General features: G+C 41.7%; 2 protein-coding genes and 2 long non-coding RNA genes across 5 annotated transcripts in view; 2 read left to right on the forward strand and 2 right to left on the reverse strand.

Moving 5' to 3' along the window:
• The window catches only part of LOC309479524, a 51,399-nt gene extending 41,235 nt beyond the window's left edge, over positions 1-10,164 (forward strand). The window contains exon 3 of the long non-coding RNA XR_014199266.1: positions 9,390-10,164. This is a non-coding gene — a long non-coding RNA (uncharacterized lncRNA). The remainder of the gene's footprint in view (positions 1-9,389) is intronic.
• The window catches only part of LOC309479463 (uncharacterized protein), a 323,172-nt gene that overhangs the window by 89,355 nt on the left and 212,880 nt on the right, over positions 1-20,937 (reverse strand). The window lies entirely within an intron of this gene.
• Positions 10,962-13,570, forward strand: LOC309479770 (putative nuclease HARBI1). 2 transcript variants are annotated; one of them, XM_082143962.1, is made up of 4 exons: positions 10,962-11,225; positions 11,962-12,798; positions 12,891-13,101; positions 13,189-13,570. In XM_082143962.1, exons 1-3 carry the CDS (start codon positions 11,106-11,108, stop codon positions 13,092-13,094), a joined length of 1,161 nt encoding a protein of 386 aa, XP_082000088.1. In that variant the 5' UTR covers positions 10,962-11,105; the 3' UTR covers positions 13,095-13,101; positions 13,189-13,570. The 2 variants fall into 2 exon arrangements, with proteins under 2 accessions (XP_082000088.1, XP_082000087.1); XM_082143961.1 differs by having other exon boundaries at positions 12,891-13,570.
• LOC309479771 lies at positions 13,690-15,098 on the reverse strand. Its single transcript, XR_014199429.1, has 3 exons — positions 14,605-15,098; positions 14,212-14,299; positions 13,690-14,122 (listed from the first exon to the last, which is right to left on the reverse strand). It is a non-coding gene; the product is annotated as an uncharacterized lncRNA (long non-coding RNA).

Below are 20,937 nucleotides of genomic sequence, written 5' to 3' on the forward strand. Positions count from 1 at the left end.
TAAAATCTCCCAGGATAATAAAAGCAGCGTCGGGATACATGTTCTCATACTCATTGATCATGTTATGCAGTTTTTTTTTTTTTTTTTTTTGTAATGAAACAGCTTCACAAATACTCTTTCCAACCTCATAGTATCATAATTTCTGTGATGCAATAGTTAAAATTATCATAGAAGTATTTGGATAAAAGTTTAAAGTTCAAATATGAACACTGATGTCTACGATAGCGATTAAAATCAGCTTTTGATAGAAACTTGGCGCTTAAAATAACGCATTTATCGATTACATTGTTTCGCCACTAAGTGGCGACAAGTGAATGTTAAAATATTTATTTGTTATTTAATCATTTATTCAAGAAAATGTAGTCCTGTATGATGCTTCTGAAATAAAAGTCAGAAAGATGTGATGATTTGTTTTTGTAAATATGACTCATCTTATACATCATATACAGTCTGTGTAAGTGTATGATTTAACTTTTCCTGATTGTCTAGTGTTAAAAAAACTGCAATATCATAATCTCAATACTTAAAATACGCAATTCTCAAAAAACAAAAAAAACATGGTTAATACAGTTAAAACCCCAAAAGAACCATGGTTATGACTTTTAAAACTTTTTAAACTCAATTGCTTTTATTTAAAACATTGTTAACCTAGGTTGTTCATTTGATTTTGATCAAAATTGGTTCGTCTTAAACTCTACATGTAACGTCAGATAAAATTATCATACTCGGTTACTTACCTAACCTCGGTTCCCTGAGAGATAAGGGAACGAGTATTGCGTTGCAAACGCTATGGGAAAACTCCTTTTCTTGAGAATATTGAAGTCAAACCGCAGTGCAGCTGCACAGCGAGCACATCATAGCTGGCTGAAACGTGCTGATTGGCTGTGCTGCGGCAACTGCACGAACCTATGGCGATTCAGCAAGGACGCGCGGTCCAATCAGAGCGCTTGTCGCCTTGCTAGCCTTGAGCACGCCAAAAGGGGCGTGGCTGAAGGGTATAAATCCAGCAAATATCGCCATAGGCCAGGTTAAATCGACTGAAGCAAAGCATCTGACATAAGCGAAATAACACGGCTAGCAAAGCAATACTCGTTCCCTTATCTCTCAGGGAACCGAAGTTACACAAGTAACCGAGTACATTCCCTTTCGAGAACGGTTCTCTCATATTGCGTTGCAAACGCTATGGGAACCCATTTTAAAACGCCGTGCAATTCGCCGATATCATCCACTATCCATCTATATGTTTCGTGACCAGAAACCCTCTGGTGCGGCCCCCGAAACAGACAAAGAGCTGTTCTGACTGCCTGAATGAGGCAGAACGCTCCAGATAAATTCTCAAAGCCCTAACGGGGCAGAGCATGTATGCGTCACTATTGTCTTCTGATGAGAAAAGAGCCGATAGGGAGATTACCTGGGCTCTGAATGGAGTTGAGAGCACTTTAGGTACATATCCATGTCTTGGAGTCATTAGGCCCGAACTCAAGACAGGAAGCACTCGTAGAGAGAGCTTGTAAGTCCCCAACTCTTTTAACTGACACTAGTGCTAACAGCAGAGCGGTTTTAAGAGAGAGGGTCTTCAGATCAGCCGACTGGAGTGGCTCGAAGGGAGGTGCCTTAACCCTCTGGGGTCGGCAAACACGCCGGCGCGTTTTGCTGGATTTTCTTCACATAGTAGCACAATAGACTTAAATTATTCCGTAATTTATGGTCATACAGAAAAAAGAAATATGAAAAAAGAATCTGTGATATGTCTACTTCTGTATGTGTCCACTTACAATCAAATCAAAACATTGTGATTTTGTAAAATAAAGAAAATAAACAGGGTGTGCTTTCTGCCACTCCGTCACGGTGAACTTTTTTTTCTTGAGTACATCTATAAACTGAAACAAAACTCAGCGAATACTTGCCACACATTTATGAGCCATATATCTTTAAACATTTAAGTGTGTACTTTTAAATGATCGGATTCAAAATGAAAACTACTATTCTCTGTTTAAGTAATTTGTATAAAACCAACAAGATGTCCAGTTTCTCAAACCCTTGCTCATTATTTTTAATTTGACCACGCCCACTCGCGCAAAAGCGATGGCAAATCTCCACATGGAACGCGAACGCGCTCGTTACCTCAAAAACAAAACACCAAACTTCATCAGTCTCTGCTTTTCGTCGAGTTTGGAAGACACGGCGTGAGCTTACATTGGATTTACCTCAGAAGAAGAAGAGCGCGATTTGAAGACAAAAAAGATGCAAGGTAAGAAATGTATTCTGAATTATATTAGTAGCCTAATGTTATTGTTGCATGAACTTCATATTGCAGTTGAACTGTTGCTAGATATATGGTGAATATGATAATATTTAGACCCGTGTTTACTGTTAAATAATGTGTTTGTGGATATCTGCTCAAACGTAGATATGTATAATATAGTAAACATAATGTTTCATATTTTGGAGCATGCTGTGCGTTTGAATGTTTCATATTCAAAACGCGCTGTGCGTTTGAAAAGCAAAACGCACCAAACATTAGGCTTCATGTTTTTTACTCCAATCTCATTTCATAACATCATAACGAATGGAAACATTTGACGTGACATATGATAATCAATATATTTTTCTCTAGCGTAGTTGTTACTGAAGTGTTCCTTTTTAACGATATATAGGCCGCCTGTAATAGGCCGTTGTTATTATTATTTTATGCAGCACTATGCGTAGCCTATGCCTACAACGCACAACAAACCTGGTGTTCATTATATATTGTTGGAAATATTTGTGTGTGTGTGTATTCTGTGATTTTTAAAAAGCAATTTTAACCAGAAGATTCTAAAATGTATTCCCAAAATCATGCATCCCTATAGTTTCTCATGATATCAGATGTTTTTTGTTTTTTTTACAGGGACCAGATGACCCACTGATGAGTCCTGCTGACTTCAACATTCACATGAGTCTCTGTACATGAAAATGGTAAAGTGGTAAAGTGGAAAATCAAACACCTTGGAAATGAAAAGTATGCACAATGTTTTAAGGAATGGCACAAAGGTCTCTGTCTTTGGATCATTGTTTTCACTAATGTGCTTTTTTGTCATTAGTTGTGTATCTTTGGATTATGTTGTATTGTAAATAAATCCAAACAATCAAAAAGCCATTCTTTTTTAAATCTCCTCATTCTTGTGCAAGGTTGCTCAGAATTATTGTATTGTATTGATTTATTTGACCATTTTGTTAAAAATACGATACATCTTTGCATCATATATTAAAAGAAACAAAACAAAGTCAGGATAACACAATAAAGCCCTAGGGCTTATTTCCATTGAGGTCCTGAGGAAGGGGGGACAGAGCTAGTGGCAATAAATCAAGCATCACATCCATATAAACACCAAATAAGATCCGTCAAAGCTATAAAATATTGTCATACTACAATTGGCATCTGAGCCATTTTTTCAGTGCCAGCTTAAAACCTACTAAACTTCTGGTCATCTTTAAATTTCCTGGCAACCTGTTCCACAAACTTTTTGCTACAAACAAGAAGGACTCTTTACCTAAATTACTCTTAACTCTTGGAGGTACAAAATCAGTAGAGCTGCCTCTGGTAGAGTAGCTGTGAACATCTCTCACTCTATTAAAATAATTATTCAAATATTTCGGGACAGCCCCATGTACCGTCCTATGTACCATGCACAGGTGAATCTGAGAGACTCGATCTTCTACTTTTAACCACCCAATAGTCTCAAAGTGAGAAATATCAAGATGAGTTCTCATGGGGAGGTTCAAAACAAGCCTTATAACCCTATTTTGAGCAGTCTGAAGCCTGAGTTTCAGGTGCTTTAAGACACCATTGTACCAAGAACAACATGCATAATCAAAATAAGGCTGAATTAGAGCATTTGCCAGAATTAACATAGCTTTTTTGTCCAAAAACTTTGAGATTCTGGACAAAAAACGTACTCTTTGATTTACCTTCATAAGTACCTTTTGTGCTTGGCCCACTCCAGACAAGTGGCAGTCCAGCACACAGCCGAGGTAACTAACCGAGTCCTTTACATTAATCTCATTATCACCAACTAAAACCTTAAAACCAGGGGATCTTTTCAATTTTATTTTTGAACCAAACAGTATGGCTTCTGTTTCCCCTAAGTGATAGCTTATTATCTGACATCCACCTGCTGACATTCGATAGTTCTACACTTAGAGTTCTTTCAACTATGTTCTTATCTTTATGTGAAAACAATAACGCAGAATCATCTGCATATAAAAAAAGTTCACATGAACATGCAGACTTAAGGTCATTTATATATAGAAGGAAAAAAAGTGGGCCCAAAACACTCCCTTGAGGAACCCCACATTCTATACACTGTGGATGAGACATTGTTCCTCCAATATCCACCACCTGCTTCCTATCCTTCAGATAAGATCTCACCCATTTGACTGCTAAGTCATTAAAACCAATGGCTTTTAATTTACGTACCAAAATACCATGGTCAACGGTATCAAAGGCCCTCTGTACGTCTAACATGACCATACCACAAAAATGACCTTTATCTACCTCCCTCCTAATGTGGTCAGTTAGATACAATAAACAGGTGTCAGTGGAATGTGATTTACGAAAGCCAGACTGGAACTCATAGAGTAGATTGTGTGATGCGAAATATTTGTCAATCTGTTCAAAAATAATCTTTTCAATTATCTTTGACAGACTACAAAGAATAGAAACCGGCCTATAGTTTCCATGGTCTAATTTACTCCCTTTCTTGTGAAGTGGAATTACTCTGGCAAGCTTGAAATCATTAGGGAAATATCCTTGTCCAATAGACATGTTTATGATATGGGTGATACATGGGGTTATAACCTCAGCAGCATCTCTTAAAAATCTAGATGGAATATTGTCAAAGCCAGTGGCACTTGAGCTATTCAGGTTTTTAAGTTTCTCAAGTACAACTGCCTCTGACACCTTTTCAAAAGAGAAGCCATCTGGTTTGACTTCTTGCCGAGAGTAAAACTCAAAGATGTGACTTTCACCGTACTGCCCACAACTGCCAACTGATGAGAAGAAATTGTTAAAACTATCTGCCACTGTCATCTTTTCTGCTGTAACATTATTCCCCAAATCAAGAGTTATGTTACTAGTTTTTGTTTTCAGCCTATTACTGTAGCCAAGCTGCTTGAGGTACTTCCATAATTTACTTGAATCATTTCTATATTGCACAATTTTCTCATTAAAATAGGTCTTTTTACCATTGATCACTAATCTGCTCACTTCATTTCTCGCCTTTTTGTACTCTGCCCAATTCTGATCATCCTTATTTCTCTTAAATGTATCATACTTCTTATTTCTCATTCTAATTGCCTTGAGAATATCATCATTTATCCAGGGTTCTGTCCTCTGTTTAACTCTTACTACTTTAAAAGGGGATACTTTGTCTACAACTTCTAAAAACATACCTTTATATGAGCACCATGCTTTATCAACTTCCTTACAATGCAGCACAACAGACCAGTTTACTAAATTCAAACAGTCATTGAGTGCTTCTTTGCTATATCTTTTCAACGACCTAATTCTTATAGACCTATGGCAATTAAACACTGCTTTCTTAATCTTTCGAGTACAGAAAACAATAGAATGATCACTCAATCCATAATCAATTACTCCACTTTCTGTTATCCTAGACTTATCTGACACTAAAACAAGGTCAATAATAGTTTGAGTGGAAGAACAGACACGTGTTGTTTCTTTGATCAGCTGATGTAAACTAAATGAGCGACAAAAATTCATTAACGCCTTATAGCCAGAACGGTCAGTTTTTCGAATATCAGTATTAAAATCTCCTATCATGATAACTTCCGATTTGACAAAGTCCATACACTTTGAGCACACTTCTTCCAGAATTTCATAAAACATTGTCTTATCAGGTGGCCTGTAACATGCTCCAACTAAAATAGGCTTGCTCTTCGGCAACAGAATGTTTAACCAGACCGCTTCAATTTGGTCATTATTCAAGTCCGTTCTCTGATTAAAACCAATGTCCGATCTCACATAAACACACACACCTCCACCTTTCCGGTTTCGGTCTCTCCTGATTAAAAAATAGTTCTCTATTTCAATTTCAGCATCCTTAATGGAGTCGTCCAGCCATGTCTCAGTAAAACAAAAAAGTCCCACCTTATTGCTGTTACTGAGGAGACGTATCTCTGTGATTTTAGGGAGAAGGCTTCTGATGTTAAGATGGAGCAAGTGAAGTCCCCTTGTCGAAAGAAATGAATCCACAATTGGCTTAACCTTGCAGGCATCCTCCAAAACCGAATAGGGTGACTGAACTGAACAGAGCTGTAGGACAGAATTCATGGGTTGTTTGCACTCATCAAGGGATACCGTTGTGTTTCCCACGTCCGGCTCTGATCTCTCAATGTCTCCATGCACTCCTTAACAACCGAACGTGTTACGTCTTTTTTATTTTGTTTCTCCTGTTCTACACTCCCGCCGGTCCAACCGGATCACACCCACCTTCCCATGTAACCCCAACCTTAAAGGGCTAGCAACATTTATCAACTCTACACCAACCTAACAGCTAGATCTCAAGAACCAGGGGCGTAGCACCAAATGTTGGGCCCCAGTCACAGAACCAAGAGGTGGGCCCCTCACAACACCATCAATATATCTTTGTGGGGCCCCCCCTTCGCCAAGGGCCCGTTACTCAGTTCCACTATTACCCCCTGTCTGACGCCCCTGTCAAGAACTGTCAGGAACTTTCTGGAAAACAGTCCCATCACATTCGCTCTTGAAGATGATAGATGAAAGACGACGATGCAAACTGAAGGATCTTCTGATCTTCAAACGGCTGTAGTTTCTGAAGCCAGTTTATACAGACATACTGGACCAGAGAAGTGTCACATTCAGTCATTTGAGTACAACATTAAAATATAAAAAAAATGTTTTATTTTTCCTTAGTTATTTTTTTTCTTTTCATTCGTTATTGATTAGTGATTATTCATTTCCATCTTTCCTCAGTTTCCTCGACTGCCTGGATCTCACCGCATTATATTATGTTGTCATCGGCTTGTTGAGCTGCTCTGGTCAAACGCTGAAATCCTCTGAACTCCCGAATCACACCACATCCAATTTGGTTCACAGCTGAAATCAGGTTCATCCAGCTAAACTCAGATGAGAACACTTCCACCAAGTGAAGTACACCTGAACCGATCATGTTTGCTGTCGAAAAGAGCTGTGCGACGAGCCGTAGCTTTGGAGAAGACGAGCATTGAAATCCAGCTGAAACCAAACCACTGACACAAGCAAACCACTGCAGTATCTGTGAAACAGACAAAGCTGGCCGGGTTACAGGTGTTTCAGGTATAGAGTCCGGTAAAGGCATATTGAGCTCAGTGTTATTATCGAGGAGAGATCGCTGGATCTGCTGTCTGATGCTTCAGTTCTCGGAGAGTCTCAGCGAAGAGAAGGAGATCGTCGGTGAAGGAGAATGAGTTCCAATGGCAGAAAGCTGCTTTATAAAGCGTTTCCCGCGGCTTCTGCAACGGGCTTTCATTGCGCAGACTGTCCTCGCCCAGTGTTGCCAGATTGGGACAGGGATTTCCAGCCCAAAAGCTCACCAAAACCCGCCCACTTGGAAATCCGCCCAAAATCCGACTCCCCGGACAAATCGCACTCCCCTTCGCGAGTTTAAATGCACTACAGTAGCCTACACGATCGATTTTTCACACAGCGAGCACCCAGATCCTGCATGGAAGCTTTGTCTACACTTAAATAAATTAACAGAAGTAGATAAATGATGCAAAGAACAAACGCAAACAAACAGAAAACATGGCAGATAGATTCAAACCATAACTTCGACGGGTAAGGAATAAAGCTATACCAGCTATCAAAGCAAAACTGTTCATTTCACTTAATTGAACTGAACTTATCGTTTGTGTGTTAAACACGCTGTGGTTCATAGGAAAATATTGTATTACTCTCCCCATTGCACATGAATGTCATTAAAAATAATAATATTTAACCTTTTTTCCACAAAGATAGGCTTTAAGAGTTCATCAAATACATATTGTACATATATGAGTCAAATACCTGTCTTTTTGTTTGTTTGTTTTTTTGCTTAATTGCATCTTAAAAATAGAAATAAGACATTATTCATTACAGCGAGATGGTCTTTCTGCTGGGCCTTAGGCCTGTCGCACCTCCAACGGTGCCTTTGGTGGACTATGCATGGCAGAGGCGTCCTCTTCTCTGAGGCAGGCCTAAACCTGTCCGCATACCACACGGTTTTGCTGCAGGGTCTTCAGCTGGGAACCACCGCTCATTGACGTTTCGCCCCTTAACCCAGAACGTCTCATGGTGGCGGGGCAGTGAACAGGGACGTCTCCTTGACACCCCCTGCAGCAAAACCTAATTAGATCTTACACCCCAAGCCTTGTCTTGTCGCTTCAGCCAGAGCCAGTGGCTTGCTTTCTCAGCTTCCTCAGAGAGCTCTTTGGTAGATCTGCTCAGTGTGGCTCCCCGTAGTCCCAGGTCCTTGAGCAGACGTGATGTTGATCTGCCCACAAAGCCTCTGGCTCCCACCTCCACCGGGTACAGCCTCACACTCCATCCACTTTCCCTGCACTCCGCAACCAGATCTGCATACTTTGCCTTCTTTCTTTCATAGGCAGCTTCCAGTCCCTCCTCCCATGGCACTGTCAGCTCGATCAGTATTACTGACTTCACAGCTGCAGACCACAGCACCATGTCTGGTCTTAGGGTGGTGCTGCATATCTCCTGTGGGAACTGGAGCTGCCTTCCCAAGTCTACTTCCATCTTCCACACCGCCCCTGGTGTTAATAGCTTGGCGGGTTGTCTCTTGATGGTATGCATTGCGTGTTCCCCCTGCCTAATGAAGTGGATCCTGCATTGGCTCCCTGATGGACTCTGGTTGTTTGCCTCCTGTCGACTTTCCTCCAGCACCTCTGCCAGCTTCCTGAGCACTTGGTCATGCCGCCATCTGAGCCGACCCTGTGTCAGTGCTGTTTTACAGCCCGACAGAATATGCTGGAGTGAGGCATTGATGGTCCCACAGAGGTCACAGGATTGCTCTGTTCCAAGCCATTGGTGGAGGTTTTTAGGGCTCGGGAGGGTGTCGTATGTTGCCCTAATGAGGAAACTGAGCCGAGCCTGTGGCAGTTTCCAGAACTCTGCCCAGCTGATTGCTGATTGTCCCATCACCAGCACTCCCTTTATAAGGTGCACTCTCCCTGCAGTCACTTGTCTGGTCTCGTCATTACATGACTCACAGACTCCCCACTCACTTACCTGGATACTTACCTGTCGCTATTCCACATCCTTCTGCCAGTGCGCCTCATCCTGTTGCCAGTCCGCCTTCCACTTCAGCCTTCCATCCTGGGTATACTACGAGATAGTGGTGGGCAGATCGAGGCTTCGTGAAGCAATGAAACAGTTGAACCAAATGGGCCATATTGTTTCGAGGCTTCGAATCAATCCGACACCCGTCTCAACGGTGACACCTAGTGGTCACTTGCAGGTGTTGATCTGAAACAACCATGACGAGCCATTAAAAAATGTTGTTGTTTTTTTATTATTGTATTTTTCTAATATGTGAAGCTTGTAACCTATTGGCTCCTCACTGTGCATAATGTTATTTTGGTCCTGCAAAATGAATATTAATAAAAGAAATCAAGCCACAATGTCTCACTTTTTTAGAGATTTTTATTAAAAAATATTAATTTCTCTGCTGTGGAAGGACTTAGCCTACTTATTTTTTTACAGATAATTTCTTTTTAAGAAATATTTCTTCTTTCAGATAATATTTTTTAGCTAGGACATACAAATGAGGAAAGATTACTGCTCTCTCTTTCCAGTAAGTTAGTGGATCATGAGTTCTGGGCAAATACGCAAATTTCAGATTCTCCTCAAATGGCGCATCATGGATGATGTATGGTTGCAGTAGGCTAGCTGCCGATCACAATACACACATCTCACTTTATTTGGGGTTTCTAAACGGAAATGCTCCCACACCACAGATGTACAGCATCTCTTCTGGGGAGCCTCCATTTTATCTATCTATCCAAATCTATCTATCTATGTATCTATCTATATGAATCTATCTATGTATCTAGATATGTACCTAGATATGTATCTAGATATAATCTATCTATGTATCTATGTATCTATATATATCTATAATAATCTATCTATGTATTTATGTATCTATCTATCTATATGTATCTATCTATTAATCTAGCTTGCTATATATATCTATGTGTAGCGGAGTAAAAAGAGTTGCTAGTTAAATTATATTAAAAGTGATGCAACTATGCCATCTAGGGGCAGTTTGATTCAGTGTGACTGTGGGATTTGCGTTGCATTTACCCACACTGGAGATAAAGAGATAATGGGTAAGTCACGCAATTTGGGAGGTCTGGGACAATCGATGTTTTCTTATAATTCTAAGTACATATGTCTCGTATTTTGTCACGCAATCAGGGCTTGACATTAACTTTTTTTGCTCACTAGCCAATGTGGCTAGTGGTTTTCCAAAGTTACTAGCCACACAGCATTTTTACTAGCCACATTTTGTTGTTGTGAAATTACCTGATAAAAGTTGACTATGGCGTGCTAAAATTGACTTGAACTAGATTTACAACCCTTTTAAATGTAAAACCACTGTACACACCCAAATCAAGACTACATAAATATATAACAATACAGGTAATTATCATTAGCTCTGATAAGGTTGTGTGTAAAGCTCCTTTTTAAAAATAAAACTATGTATTATGTATTATATGTCGCCACATAGCTCCACCGGCATACGGCGTAACTCCAGCAGGGCAGCTAGCTGTCTCTTCGTTTCTGTGTTGTCGGTCACTAGCGCGCAAGCGCAAGGCATCACTGTAGCTGTGTCCCAATGTGAAGGCTGCATCCTTCGAAGGACGCAGACTTCGAAGCATGCAGCCTACGTGGCCTTCGAAGGAGGCTACGAATGTCGCCTTCATTGGATATCTAATTGAGCCACCAGGTGTCCCCAATTACCGCCTTTTAAACGGTGCGAGAGGAGAGCTGCCATCCTACATGACATTTGTGAAATTTCAAATTGCAATTGAAACGAGTAAATATGGAGCCAGAATTGCTCATTTTTATTTTTATTTTTTATATGTTACTGGAGGAGATGTTGGGGATTCATCCCCGGCGCCGCCGGGTGATGTATCTCAGGCTTTGCCAAGACCATGGGCAGGTAAATTTATCTGGTTTGCTGGTCCTTAATTGCACTTTTAAATGTAGCTAATTATTGGTTCAACTTACTTGAATAATCTAATGATACATATGAAAATACAAAATACACAAAATGGTTTGAATGTTGACTTAAATCTTACCAAGATTCAATTTTATATAGTTTATTCTCTTGACCATGGTGAACATATTTTGACAGGTTTTTAAACCCTGTTTTGTTTTTACACAGTTTAAACATAAAAAATAAAAAGGTATTGCTAGGCAACAATACCTCCATAAGTTAGTTGGCAACAATTTGTTAATAATGTGATGGTGGACTGTAAGGAATTACATTTGTTAAGCATTCACATACAAATGTAAAGTACTGAAGTACTTTTTTCCCCTCACAGGACAGCAATACTACAAAAAACATGGTCGTTTACAATATGATGTATTTTTGTAAGTTAAACTACCCAACAGTAGGCTATATAAAGTACTTTAAATGTAACAACCTTCAACCTATTCAGAAGTAAAATGCAACATAGCGGAAATATTGATGCAAAACCATATACATATATGTATATGGTTTTGCATCAGTATTTCTGCTATGTTGCATTTTACTTCTTTACTTTTACTCTTTTACTTTTACTCTTGATGCATTAGAGTATGCAAAATAACACATTTACTTTTAAATATGACTAGAAGTTTTTCCCCAATGTGGTACACAATTAATTTCTCTTTTCCTTCTTTCCCTAATTAAGACCAGACCCCTGTACTGCAGAATAAACCTGGACGTTCCAGTGCTGGACAGGTTTTTTAATGAGATGGAAGACACTCGACCTGATTTTCGGCTGAGCAGGGAGGCCCTGAGAGTGCTGCTGGACCTGTTGAGAAATGACCGGCAACACGGATGGGGTTCCACAATAGAGACCCTGGTATTTCTTTTCTGGCTGGCGTGTGGTACATCATACAGGGTCGTCTCCAGAGCATTTGATATGCCTCGTTCCACTGTCCACCGCATTGTCCACCGGGTCGCTGAGGAGGTGGTGGCCATTCGCCACCAAGTCATTCACCTCCCAAACACCCCAGAAGACCTGGAGGCAGTTTGCCGTGGGTTTGCAGGGCTGGCAAGACACCGGGCTTTCTTGAAAGCTGCAGGAGCAATCGACGGCTGCCATGTCCGCATCAAGCCTCCAAGCGGTCCTGATGGTCAATGCTACAGGAACAGGAAACTGTTCCCGTCCATCATCCTCCAGGCTGTTTGTGACCATCAGGGCTGCTTCATTGACACCTACGTGGGCTGGCCCGGGTCAGTGCATGACGCACGAGTGCTCCGCCACAGCCCACTGTTCAGGAGGTCAGTGTACCCTCCTCCAGGGCAATTCATCCTCGCAGACGGCGGGTACCCATGTCTCCAACACCCACTTCCCCTCATCACTCCCTACAAGAGGCCGGTACGAGGTGTGGGAGCCCAGCGCTTTAATGTTCATCATTCCAGGGCACGCTCCATTATAGAGCGTGCTTTTGGGATGATGAAGACCAGGTTCAGGGCCATCTTCCTGCAAGCGCTGGAGGTGCACCACACCTTTGTACCTCACGTAAGTGAATTAAAAATACATTTTAAAAATACTGCAAAATAATAAACGCAATCTGTTAAAAAATATAAATTAATTCCTTTATTCCATTTCAGGTCATAACACCCTGTGCCATCCTCCATAACATCTGCCTTGGGGTTGGTGACATCATGGCCCCGGAGGATGAGCATGAGGAGGATGATGCAGAGGATGAGGGGGAGCACGGTTTGGAGACGGTCAGTGGTGCTCCGTGGCGTGACCAGCTGTCTGCAGAGGTGTCTGCCCTGGAGGAGGTGCCAATTGACCACGACTATTTGTAACAGGCAAGTAAGAGAATTGTAAAGTTACAATGCATGAGGAAAAAAGTTGAGTTTATTTTTTACTTTTCCCTCTTTCTGAAAATATCTCAGTGAGATGGCAGCCGTTGATTGAGTCAGCCCTGCAAACCTGTTGATATACAATGCAGTGGACAGTGGAAATATGCACTCAAACACTCTGGAGACCATCCCAGATGATGTCCCACCAGCAGGAGGCCTTACCAGGGTCTCTATTGTGGAGCACATCCCAGTCCAGCAGCACCATCAGGGTCTCCCTGCTCAGCTGAAAGTGTGCATACATTTTTTTTTTTTTTTCAATCTGATTTATGTACCATTAATTTGAATTGTTTTCCTGTTGTTGTAAATATTTGTAAAAAGTACTTGAAATCATTTTCATTTTACATGCTAAAAAAAACATGTATACAAGTCAAGAACAATTGTTTTATTTCCAAATGTATTTTTTTTTAATTCCATATGTAAAACGTATTACAAAAATAAACAATGTACAAAAATTGCCTTGCCTCTTTTACAAATAACTTAAATTCCATATAGGTTTTAACTCAACACAAACAGTGTAGAGAAATTACTTTGTATCATGTAAAAATAAGTGACAAAAAACATAAATACCAAAATTGCTTAACTAAAATTTTTTTTTTTTCTACCATTCTCTCAAGGAGAGAAAACAGTCTGTCCATTCTCTCCCTGCTCTCTTGTGCTCTCGTCTCCTCCGTTTCCCTCTGAAATTGCATGTCCTCCCTCATTAGCTCAATGAGCTCGTCGCTGCCTCTTTTTCGGGCTGCTGGGGCTGCTGAGGCTGCCAAGGCTGCCGGGGCTGCCGGGGCTGCCGGGGCTGCTGGGGCTGCTGGGGCTGAACTTGGCCCTGGTTTGTCCTCAGGGAGGGAGGCAATTAGGACAGGGGGGTTGTTGGAAGGCCTCTGTCCCAAAACCTCATCCATGAGGAGAAACCATGGCCAAGTTTCCGCAGTGGATTTCCCGCTCACCCCCTCACCTGTCCCAGGACATTTGCAATCCTAAGGCAGAGCAAATACACCATACCTGTTGTTAACAACAAGAACACCACAATACATTTCAGCAAAGATGTGTCAATTAACTTGCTTACCTTGTATTTTTTTTTAAAGTTGTCCCATTTTCTTTTGGCCTGCAAGGGAGTGACCTTCCCCAGCAGGTCCATTTTCTCCAGAATTTTCCTAAAAAAGAAGAAAAAAGGAAAGCCTTATGAAAAATATTAAGACAGGGTTGCAATCTTAACATTAGAAAAAATCACACAGCAGTACATGCATACAAAATACTCCTGGATTATATTCCTGGATCCTCAAGTTTGCTTAAAACGTTTGTAGACAAAAAAATACAAAATAGAGAAAGACTATTGCCTTAACTAGTTGTCTCATTGCTGTGGGCTTTGTATAGGGTGAGGGTTAATTTTTGCATACAAGAGGCAGCTAGTGGAAATATTACAAATGGTTAATGACTTTAATGACTTTATGACTTTTACCTCCAAGCCACAGTGGCCGAGTTTTTGGCCCCTGTAAAAAGAGAATCATTTTCGGCCCTTAATTTAATGAAGTCAGCCGTTTGCTCCTTGGTCCCTGAAACAAAAAGAATTACAACAGGTTTTGCCTCAGACCACCTGATAAATGAAGCTGCAGTTTTTTAGTTTAAGTTCAGGTTTTTTAAGAAACACCCCTGGGTTTTAACACTTGTTTCGCTGGCTATTTCAGGTAAATTAAACGATGTATTGCAGACACCGCTATGTTTTTCAGGAATTTTTATCTACCACATTTCAGATGGATTTGTGCTCCTGTTTTATTTACTTGAATATACCCTCCTACTTGAAATTCACTGCAAAAAATATTTTCTTACTTAATATTTTGTCTTGTTTCTAGTTCAAACATCTGAAAATTCTTAAATCAAGAAGCATTTAGCCTACAAGTAAAACATTTCCTGTTTTGGGGGAAAATTAGGTGAGTATTGCTTAAAACAATAAAATAATCTGCTAATGGGTTAAGCAAAATAATCTTAAATCAAACTGAAAACAAGATTATTTTTCTTACCCCATTTGGCAGATTATTTTGCTTATTTTAAGCATAAACTCACTTAATGGAGTTATTTTTTCCCCAAAACAAAACAATAACTTTTGCTTGTCTAATAAATGCTTCTTAATATAATATTTTTTTTGATATTTATACTAGAACAAAACCAAACAACTAAGCAAGAAAAGCATTTTTGTTGATATTAAATGTAGTATTTGCTTAATTTAACTCAGTTGATTGTTTTCACACAGGGGGTTCAGTGATTGGTCCACATTCATGCTTTTAACACTTGTTTCGCTAGTTATTTTAATAAATTAAAACACAATACTTACATTTATAAGTGAATTCCTCGGCCACCACACTACAGACACCCGACATTTTTTTTGGAATAAACTTGCGTGAAGTTGCGTCGTCACCAAGCGGCAACATTCTAATCTGAAAAATGAAGCCTACCCGGAAGTGCGAAAAACTGCAATACATCGAAAATCCGCTAGGGGCAGGTCCCAAAAGGGAGCAAATGTCCATACACCCCCATGTTAAAATGTCCGTTTTCACAGCATAAATTCATGTTTTTACAGGTTGGTCCCATGGACTTTTATTGTATTTTTCGATAGGTTCCGAGTGCCTGACAACTGTGAGGGGGGTGAATTTTTTTCTAACTCGTTAGTTTAGATATAAAATGTATGACAAATAAGGGCGCGATTGACAGCTTGATTGACAGCTGACAACGAGCATAGGCTGCGCCGAGTGGAATTCCTGAAATTTGACGTCTCGGCCATGATCTGACACAACACATCATACCTGTAAGTTATCCTTTCTGAACATTTGTATTGAAATATGGCGCCGCCCATACCCCCCATAAACGGCCTCAAAACCGTTCTTCAGAAGTCTATGGGTGACGTCACAGACGCTTTGTCCATATTTTTTACAGTCTATGGTCGTCACTCACCGTTTATATACTGGTCGTCACCGGCGCGCTATGAATTCTGGGGAAGGGTAGGCCATGAAGTATCCATTTTTGTATCCTTCGTTTGTCAGAGAAATGAAGTGCGCATTTGGCGGCGCATTTGAATGACATACCAAACTGGAGCAGCCTTCGTCGCGCCGCGGTGACGCAATCGGCCTTCCAAGCGTGCAGAGTTTGAATTGGGACAGCCTTCTTAGCACTGCTGTGACGCAATCTGCCTTCAAACGCGGCCTTCGAAGCGTGCAGTGTTTGAATTGGGACGGTCTTCGTCGCGCCGCGGTGACGCAATCGGCCTTCAAATACGGCCATCCGGCCTTCAAATACGGCCTTCGAAGTACGCAGCCTTCACTTTGGGACACAGCTTGTGTGCATGTAATACTCAGTAGGGCTGTCAAAATTGCTCAAAAATGACGTTCGAATATTCACAAAAAAAAAAAAACAAAAAAAAAAACATAAAACCCTGCGTCCCAATGTGCATACTATCCACCCTATCTGCCCTAAATAGTATTGACAATGTCACATACTATTTAGGATGGATAGTATGCACATTGGGACGCAGGCATAGCCTATATTCGAGCTATTCGAACATCTGGTTGCGCATTTTGTCAATTACGCGCATTACGTCAATAACAGGACAAATTAATACAAAGAGACATAACTACTTGTATAGGTAGTTTATTTAAGTTTAAACATATTTGACAACGTATTACCTACACAAAAACAAGTAAATCAACTAATGGCCAAGACCGCAGACCTCACTCTCGCTCGCTCGCTCACTCGCAGGCACTCTTTCTCTTTCTCACCCTCATCCTGCGTTCACACCAAACGCGAATAGAGCGTCTGGCGCGAGTGATTTCAATGTTAAGTCAATGTAAAGATGCGTTTACGCGCGTCTGGAGGTCTTGCGGCGTGAATGAGGCGTCACGCTCTCTGAATGAACAACAACAATAAGCAAATGTTGAGTGCTGATCAAGAGTTTTGTGCAAGCAATTTAAGGTCGCGACTCTTATATAGCAGGCTTCATTCAGTGATTGAAACAAATATTATTAACATTAATTGAAGTTTTACAGTATATAGAACCGACATTGAACGCTCCGAGCGAGCTGTGCTGTGGTAAACATGGAACTTTTCCTTGACATGAAACGGTAAATAATCAAACCAGTGGAAGCCTGCAGTGCATGAAACTGCTGTATCTAACCTACCTTATTCATGCAATATCTATTCAGTCAGTACAGTAGCCTACACTTTAGTAATGTTTCTGTTTAACATTAAATAAAATGACCTGTCCCTGACCCCTCAGGCAGCGCGCCCACTCGCAAAGCAGACAGCCGCGCCTCTGCTACCGCGGGCGTTTTTCCCCATTCGAATATTCATTTTCACCTTCGAAATTCTGTTTTTTAAAACTATTTGAATATATATTCGAATTTAGAATATTCGTCGACAGCCCTAATACTCATGGGAGTTGTAGTGTGTCACACTTATTTCAGATGCCTTTTGAAAAGACTACAATTATTCAACCCGCCAAAGTGGCTAGTTGGAGTGACTTTGTTACCCGCCACGAGCAAAATCCACCCGCATTTGGCGGGTTGGCGGGTGTTAATGTCAAGCCCTGCACGCAATGTACTTATAATGATTTCAGTTAACTATTTTGAGTTTAGTTGATGATTTATGTGTCTTGTAAAGCCATGTTTTAGAGATTTGCAACCAAGCATATTTTCATGTGAACTAGCGTGCTAATTGTCACTTGCTTTACATGCTATTTAGATTGTTGTCCCGAGATCTATTTGCTGATCCCACGATTCCACACTGTCATACTGTGTTCCAGCAATAAAGAAACCTGATCCAAGTGGTTGTCCGTGGTGATGTGTAGCAGCAACAGTAGGATGGAGTGACCCGTCACATATGTATCTATTAATGTGTCACTATATACACTCTGTCTGTCTCTAGCCTATCAGTCAATGTGTTGTGTAAATTTAAATGTAAGCCTAAATAGCCTATAACTAATCAAATCGCACTCTATATCAGATCACTCTATGTCACTATATCACCAAAAATCCGCTATCTCAAAATCAAACTCCTCTCACAAAAACCCACGAGGTCAATGCGTTGATTTCACTTTTATACATATGTGCGATTGTGTGGTCTGTTCCTGACCGTGTCAATCAAACGCTGATTCGGCGGACCACACCTGATGAAACACTTGGTGAAACACTTCGAGGCTTCGTTTGGCCATAGTCACGTGACATGGGTGTTTTGAATCACGCTTCGGATCAGTGTTTCGAAACATCTGCGCTTCGGGATCTCGCAAAGCTTCGGAACGACTGTTTCGCGTCAGCCATCCCTACTACGAGAGAGAGAAAGAGAAAGACTTTACCAATCAGCTAAGCATTCACTGTTATTTCTGTGTTGCTGTTACTCACCATCTTTCTGCATCTCCGTTCATTCTGCAATTAAAAGAGTTAAACTTACCATCTTGTCTGCTTCCTCTGTAAACCCTGACAGAAGACCAGACCGCAACATGCAGAACGCGGAGTCTTCCGAGGACTTATACACGGACTTTCCTGCCGAATCCGTTGCTTCCATTCCATCACGTTCACTTCCGCATATTCCCGCTGCTTCGTTCACTGCCTCTGCGAGTCCCATGGCCCGGCCAGCGACCTACTCCGGTGAGGCGGAGAACTGCAGTGGGTTCCTCCTTCAAACATCATTATATTTCACCATGAATGAACATCTATTCTGTAACGATTCCGCCCGAGTGGCTTTTATGATTTCCCTTCTATCAGGACAAGCACTTCAGTGGGCTCAGTCGTTGTGGAATTCAGAGTCTACAGTGGTAAAATCCATTACTGATTTCACTCAACATTTCAAGGAGGTTTTCGGGCAAACCGTCTCCGAACTGTCTGTTCACGACCAACTGTATAATCTTCGTCAAGGAAAATCATCGGTGAGTTCTTTTGCCTTGCAGTTTCGCACTCTAGCCGCATCCAGCGGCTGGAATGAGACCGCTCTGATCACAGCTTTTCGACATGGTTTAAATCCCAACATCCGCCATCTGTTGGTTGTGTACGAAGACAGCATGGGGTTAGAGAATCTGATCCAGAAATCTATTTGCATCTCCCAGCGCCTTACAGCTTGTGATCAGTCTACACCCACTGTAAGTTCTCCGCCTGCGGCTACATCCCTCACTCCTCCAGCACCTATCCCAATGGAAGTTGACTCCACCCATCTGTCACCCTCTGAACGCCAGCGCAGAATTCAGCATCATCTCTGTCTATACTGTGGATCTGAGAAACACCTCCTCAGCACCTGTCCCATTCGACCTCCGCGTCCGGCGGTAAGTTCAATTCAGCTAACTCCAAAAATTGAATCCTTAATCCGTACCAGAGTACATATCCTGACGTCCTGTGTGTTTCCCAGCGCAAGCTCTCATCGACTCCGGGTCAGCGGGGAACTTTATATCCACCCAATGTTTCGAAGCTGAATATCCGCTGACGCCGCTTCGCCCAAGATCTTCCAATACAGACCATACAAGGCAAGCCATTGGGACGAGGTTGTGTTCGTCACTACACACCCACTTTAATTCTTTGCATAGGCTGCTTGCATACTGAGGAGATTTCGTTTATGGTGCTGGAGGAGTCCACCGCGGATATCATCCTGGGACGCCCATGGTTAGTACAACATCAGCCAACACTCCACTGGGAAACCGGAGAAATTCTTCGTTGGGGTGAAGACTGCCACGTTTCCTGTCTTAGTTCTATCAAGAAGACTCAACCTTCAGTTCGTTCCAAGTCTACTACGGGTGAATCCAGTGCTCCTCTCTGCTCGACTTCGGTGGAAAGCCCTGAGACTCAAGTTCAGGTTGAGATCCCAGTGGAGTATCGGGCGTTCCAGGATGTATTCAGTAAGGTACTGGCAACTAAATTACCACCACACCGGCCATGGGACTGCGCAATCGACTTGCTACCCGGAGCCATCCTACCAAAAGGTCGCGTATACCCTCTGTCCATCCCGGAACAGCAGGCCATGGAAGAGTATGTTAAGGAAGCCTTGGAACAGCAGTTTATTCGACCATCGACCTCCCCTGCCGCTTCGAGCTTCTTTTTTGTGGCCAAGAAGGATGGAGGCTTGCGGCCGTGTATCGACTACCGTCAACTGAATTCACAAACCATAAAGTTCAGCTATCCCCTTCCTCTGGTCCCAGCCACCCTGGAACAGCTACGAGGTGCACGCATCTTCTCAAAACTGGATCTCCGAAGTGCGTACAACCTGATTCGAATCCGGAAAGGGGACGAGTGGAAGACAGCCTTCGTGACCCCCTCAGGCCACTACGAATATCGGGTTATGCCCTTCGGATTGTCCAACGCTCCTGCCGTGTTTCAGGGATACATGAATGAAGTCCTTCGTGAGTTCCTCAACCGATTCGTAGTGGTCTACATAGATGACATACTCATCTACTCCTCTTCACTGTCTGAGCATCACCAACATGTCATCCAGGTACTGGAGAAACTGAGAGAACACCGGTTATATCTAAAATTGGAAAAGTGTGAATTTCATATCACAACCGTGCAATTCCTGTGTTACATCATCAATCAACACGGCATTCAAATGGACCAGAGGAAGGTGGAAACCATACAGAACTGGCCACAACCCTCTTCCGTTAAAGAACTTCAACGATTCCTAGGTTTTGCTAACTTCTATAGACGATTCATCCAAAATTACAGTCAAATCAGTGCTCCTCTTACTTCATCACTTAAAGGACGGCCCAAGTCTCTGTCCTTCTCTTCCAGCGCGAGTCAGGCCTTCCAACGCCTAAAAGAAGCATTCTCTA

This window comes from Leuciscus leuciscus, assembly GCF_965113295.1.
Source record: "Leuciscus leuciscus genome assembly, chromosome: 17".
Classification (NCBI taxonomy): domain Eukaryota; kingdom Metazoa; phylum Chordata; class Actinopteri; order Cypriniformes; family Leuciscidae; genus Leuciscus; species Leuciscus leuciscus.